The 5,068-nt window shown below is 43.3% G+C and overlaps 1 protein-coding gene across 1 annotated transcript; it reads left to right on the top strand.

Annotated features, from left to right (window-relative positions):
- The first annotated feature begins 507 nt into the window (after window positions 1-507).
- Window positions 508-1,803, top strand: nkx2.9 (NK2 transcription factor related, locus 9 (Drosophila)). The gene is made up of 2 exons (XM_055038630.1): window positions 508-761; window positions 868-1,803. Exons 1-2 carry the CDS (start codon window positions 599-601, stop codon window positions 1,449-1,451), a joined length of 747 nt encoding a protein of 248 aa, XP_054894605.1. The 5' UTR covers window positions 508-598; the 3' UTR covers window positions 1,452-1,803.
- Window positions 1,804-5,068: the final 3,265 nt, after the last annotated feature.

The raw sequence follows: 5,068 nt of genomic DNA, 5'->3' as shown, positions 1-5,068 counted from the left end.
TGGCGCATTAGTTAAACCAACTCCGCGGGCGTCGCGCTAATTGCTCACTTTGTATGCAAATATTGGACACGTTGTTTGGACAAGAGCAGGCTGGAGGAGGGGGGTAGGGGGGCGAGGGGTACTGAGGGGTGGAGGGGCTGATGATGGGACAGGCTCCGTTGTCAGTTGCCACCCAAGACGTGATTCAGCTCCAACAATCACCATTATCTGTTCCTCAGTTGGACGATACGGGACGAATCTGTAATGATGACGAGTGTTTCCTTGGCTTTTTGTTGAGTTTTTCTTTTCTCTCTCTCTCTCTCTCTCTCTCTCTCTCTCTCTCTCTCTCTCTCTCTCTCTCTCTCTCTCTGTCTCTCTCCATCTCTTTCTCCTCCACACCCAGCCGTTATTGGTGACAGCACTCCATCCGTGCGGGCAGTGAGCGGAGGAGGGAGGCTTTATAAACGAGCGGCGCATGGAGAGTTGCGGTTTGTGTAAACAGCAAAGTGGAGAGGTTTTACTCTGAGGACTCGGTTCCTTTTAATGCAATAAATAAATAAATAGATAGAAAAGTAAGGAAGGAACGAAACGGACCTCGGATTGTCACTGAGTGTACGCGATGACTGGTGCGCCGAGCAGGTTCAGCTTTTCCGTCAGGAGCATCCTGGACCTGCCTGAGCGGGACGCGGAGTCTGCGCCGCGGTCCTCCTCGGTTTACTCCTCCTGCTCCTCCAGCTCGCCCTACACCTCCTGGGTGGAGTGCGATCGGAGCCCCTGCATGTGTGAGTTGTTGGCTTTTCACTGGCAAAACGCATGTCTTCAAAGAGCTCTAACAGAAAGGACTGCTTATGGCAAATATTATTTCTTCTTGTTTTTTTCCCCCTCCAGCTTCTGATGAAGGCGGTTTCGAACCGTCGCCCGACTCGACCAAGCCGGATGACTCGTCCTTGGACTTGGAGCCGGTGGAGAGGATCAAGAAGAGCAAGAAGCGCCGCGTCCTGTTCTCCAAAGCCCAGACCCTGGAGCTGGAGAGGCGCTTCCGCCGGCAGCGCTACCTGTCCGGGCCGGAGAGGGAACAGCTGGCCCGGATCCTCAGCCTCACCCCGACCCAGGTGAAGATCTGGTTCCAGAACCACCGCTACAAGATGAAGAGAGGCCGGGCGGAAGGCGCGCTGCCGCCGGACGCGGACATTCCGCAGCCTCCGCTGCTGCGCAGGGTGGTGGTTCCGATCCTGGTCCGGGACGGGAAACCTTTCCACACCTGCTTCATCGAGGCGGACAAAGCCAGTTGCCTGACCGCTCCCGCGCCTCCTCATCCTCAGGCTGTCCCGTTCCCTCTAGCCTTCCCCCCTCTCCAGCATCCCTCCCCCACATCGCTCCCTTCCCGGTACCAGCAGCACTTTCCAGCGGCCTCCAGATTCGCCTGGAGGGACTTTTGGAGCGACTCGGTTCCCTTCGCGCCTCTCAAATGAGGATCCTGACGGGAATGCACGAACTCATTTAGAATGGCATCAAATGTTGTCTAAATGGTTTTACTCACTTCTGAGCTACTCGAACGTTTAGATTCACACTTTAGAGCGGAGAATATTTTGCACAATTTTTATTTTATGTGTTTATTTTTGTACAGCTGATTCTTGGTGCAGCGTGTAGGACATTTTTATTTTGTTTGTTTTGTTTTGTTTTTTAAAGTGATCATTCATTTGTGTATATTTGACTTTTCTGTTTTTGAAATCTTGAATATTTGTATCAATAACTTTTGTTTTCATTCCAGTAGATAGGGATGTAAGAAAATCAACCTTTAGTCTCAATTAAAAAAAAGAAACAAAAAAAGCAAGAAAATGTGTATTATTATTATTACTTTTTTTTTCTTCCAGAACTTCTGTAAAGTTTAAGCTGTTTATGTAAAACAATTATAAATAAAATCACTTATTTTGGATTAATACTTTTTAGAGTAATGTGTTTATTTCACATGTGAACTCTGGCTGCACATTGGTTTGGTAAATTTTGTGTCATTTTAAAACATTTAATATTTACTGACTGGGTGCATGCAGGGCAAATAGATGTTATAATATATATACAAATATGTGTAACTGTAACATACAAAATATATTATGGGTACCTTTGTTTAACCGTAAACAAATAAGCCCTATTTATGCATAACGTATTGAAGTTTCTTCATAAATATGAAGGAAGTTTTGGAAGACAGTTTGCCTCATTCTGTTTGCATTTTTTATTCTGTCCAGAGTTGCTTCATATCCTAAAGGGAAGAGAATGCCTGTCTAAAAAAATAATCAATCTGTGCTTGTTTAATATACAGTGTATATGTAGATGTGTATATCATCCAAACAGGATGATAAATTAAGAGTGATCTAAGAAGCTTTCATGATGTAAAAAAAAAAAAAGAAAAAGAAAAGGAAAAAACCTGATTATGCGGCCAAAAAGCTGAGCAAACATCTCGTCTAAAAGAGCTGGATCTGGTTAAGCATGAGAAAACCAGGCCTCTTTCATCGCATCGCCGCGTCTGTGACCAGGAGCTGCTTCTGCTCGCTCGGTTAAAGTCCTTTATTCTGATGGAAGTGTACTAATAAAGTGCATCAGCGTTATTCTGGAAATGTTAGTGTGTTTGGAGCAAACGTGGCTTTCGAAGATGATGGAGTTTATCAGACTATTTACTCCACATGTCTGTGTCACTTTTTCTTTCTTTCTTTTTTAGAAGATGTGTTTGTTTAGGTGTAATGATTATTGTTTTTGTTTCCTTTTATGATTATTTCTGTCCCGGCATGATGGCTCTGGATGCCCTACAGCGTTGAGTCGCATTTGTTTGGCAAAACCTTGAAAGTCCAACATTGTGACTCTCATCTGGACAACTGTTGCATGAGGTCATCTGATACTTTCGGACGACTCTGATTTCAGGCCTAAAATAATAAAATAGCTCAAATAATAATAATAACGATGATGATAAAAAGCCTCTGTGTTTAAAATCATGTTAGTGGCTGGGGTGGGGAGGGGCGTTCGCTTCCACGCCCCCTATAATGTTGTTTGCTCGTCCTGTGACCCCGCAGCTCATCGTCCCTGTCACCTGGCCCTTTGTCCCCATCGCTGGGGCCACCTTGCCTCACATATGGAGGGGACTGGCCGAACCCCTCAGCTCGCAGCATCTCCCCTAAAACGCTCCCTTTGTGCGGGTGTCTTCCCCTGAATGCACCATTGTACCTCCACCAAAGGGGACCGAGACAAAATCTTTAGTGTTTCAATTCTCGTGATGTTTAATCAGTCCCTGCGACAAATTTATGAGCTTTAACCACACAATGGTGTTTTAGAGCATCTCTGGGGTTTAAGGGTGACAAAGACAGGCTTTTAGAGGTTGCCATTGGTTTTTTTTAAGTTAGTCGGAAGAATTGTCTGAATGGGACGGGCTCGTATTGCTCTGCCCGTCCTATAGTTTTACTCGCCGGCCCGCAGTGGGGGCCCCGAGGAGAGTCAGGACGTAAACTGGGCCGCTGAGAACACTGGGTGAAGTCGTGCCACATGATTTGTTTAGAGAAAAAAGAAGGGTTAGAGGAAAAAAAATTATATATTTATGGGTTAGATTTTCAGGTGGAAAACAGCTGAGTCATTTTTTGTTTGTTTATTTAGGAGCTTAATTCTGCTGTATCTCTTCATTATGATATTTTGTGTTTGCCAATTTGGTGTTGGTGTTATTACCTTTGCTTAGATTTTAGTTTCCAGTTGGAAACAACACTACAGGGTAAGATCGGTGCAAACCCAGTGAAACTGACCTTCAAATTCAAATGTCTCCATCTGCAGCTTCCCTTCACAGTTACACCTGAAAGCTGTTTAAGGCAGGAAATGAATGTTTGACGTGAATTGCTTCACATGTTACTTTCTGCTATAGATTCAGGCGAGTGTACCATGACTTATGATAATCCCAAACACACATCTGACTTAAAGGAACGGCACGTTCTCTTGTCTTTCCCTCTTTGAACAGTAGCAAAGAGAAGTTGGCTTCTGGGTTTGTCGTGGTGGTTCATAGTTCATAGTTGTGTGTTTCATTGTTATAATTGTCATTAGCCAGTGTGGCTTTAAGTATATTGTACAGCACTTTGGTGCAGTTAATAGCTGTTTTCAAAGTGCTTGTCTGTTTCCTGCTTCCAATAATTTCCCTACTGTATTCCTACTGTGGCATTTCTCATTTCCGTCAGTTTGCATGTTTGTGTCCAGCTGTGTCACATTCTGTTAATAATACTCACCTGATCCAGTTGCCAGTAATCACTCTCCTCAGATGCTCCACTTCCAGAATGTTTCCATACGCATCCCTGGCTGAGTTTGTTCTGTTTCTTCAAATAAATAATAATAATAATGATAATCAAATAGAATCATCCTCAAAGTGGCATCATCATCCCCAGGTCATTATTTGGTGTCTGCAACAACTTCACAATTAAAAACTAATTAAAGGTAAACAAACTGATGTTTTTTGTTTTTTTTCCCAGTCTCAATATTCAAGCATTATATTTTGAGTTTTAAAAGGAAAAACACCTGCATTTGTCACAGAAAAACAAATTATTACACGTCCACAAGTCATCCTCAACGTGAAGGAGGGTTTGGCTGCATCTATAAACTAATGAACAGAGCTTTCGTCTTCACTGGCCTAAACCGCATCGATGCCTCACGATGAGCTGCAGACACTTTCTCTCTGTCCTGTTCCTGCAGTTTATCAGTCACAAGATAAATATTCTCTGTGTTTTGATAAAAAAAATCTTATTCCATCATGACATCTGCCCTTTTCATATAAAAATATGGATTTTAAGTCAAATCTTGTGTATTGGTGCTTCTAAATAACTGCTCTGTGTTATATTGGATAACTGTAAAGAGGCTGAACATGAAATCTGTCATTACTTGACAGCGTGTGCTTCCTGCTTCCCAACATCACCCACTTTTCTGATTCCACTCTTTTGTACATGTATTGAATTTAAACAACGATTGTGTGAGTTAATGTTCCGCCTCCCTCTCCACGTAAAATAAAATAAAATACGTGGAACATGTCAAAATCTTTCAAACCTTCAAACTGTGCACTTTCCCCACATCTTGC

The sequence above is a fragment of the Poeciliopsis prolifica genome, unplaced genomic scaffold, assembly GCF_027474105.1.
Source record: "Poeciliopsis prolifica strain line A6 unplaced genomic scaffold, Auburn_PproV2 SCAFFOLD013, whole genome shotgun sequence".
In the NCBI taxonomy this organism is placed as follows: Eukaryota; Metazoa; Chordata; class Actinopteri; order Cyprinodontiformes; family Poeciliidae; genus Poeciliopsis; species Poeciliopsis prolifica.
This window is presented reverse-complemented; position numbering and strand designations above follow the sequence as displayed.

Excerpts from the sequence above, each read along its gene's own strand:
- nkx2.9 (XM_055038630.1), top strand. The coding sequence starts at position 599 with ATGACTGGTGCGCCGAGCAGGTTCAGCTTTTCCGTCAGGAGCATCCTG. Across the intron at positions 762-867 it reads CGATCGGAGCCCCTGCATGT|CTTCTGATGAAGGCGGTTTC; the intron begins GTGAGTTGTTGG and ends TTCCCCCTCCAG.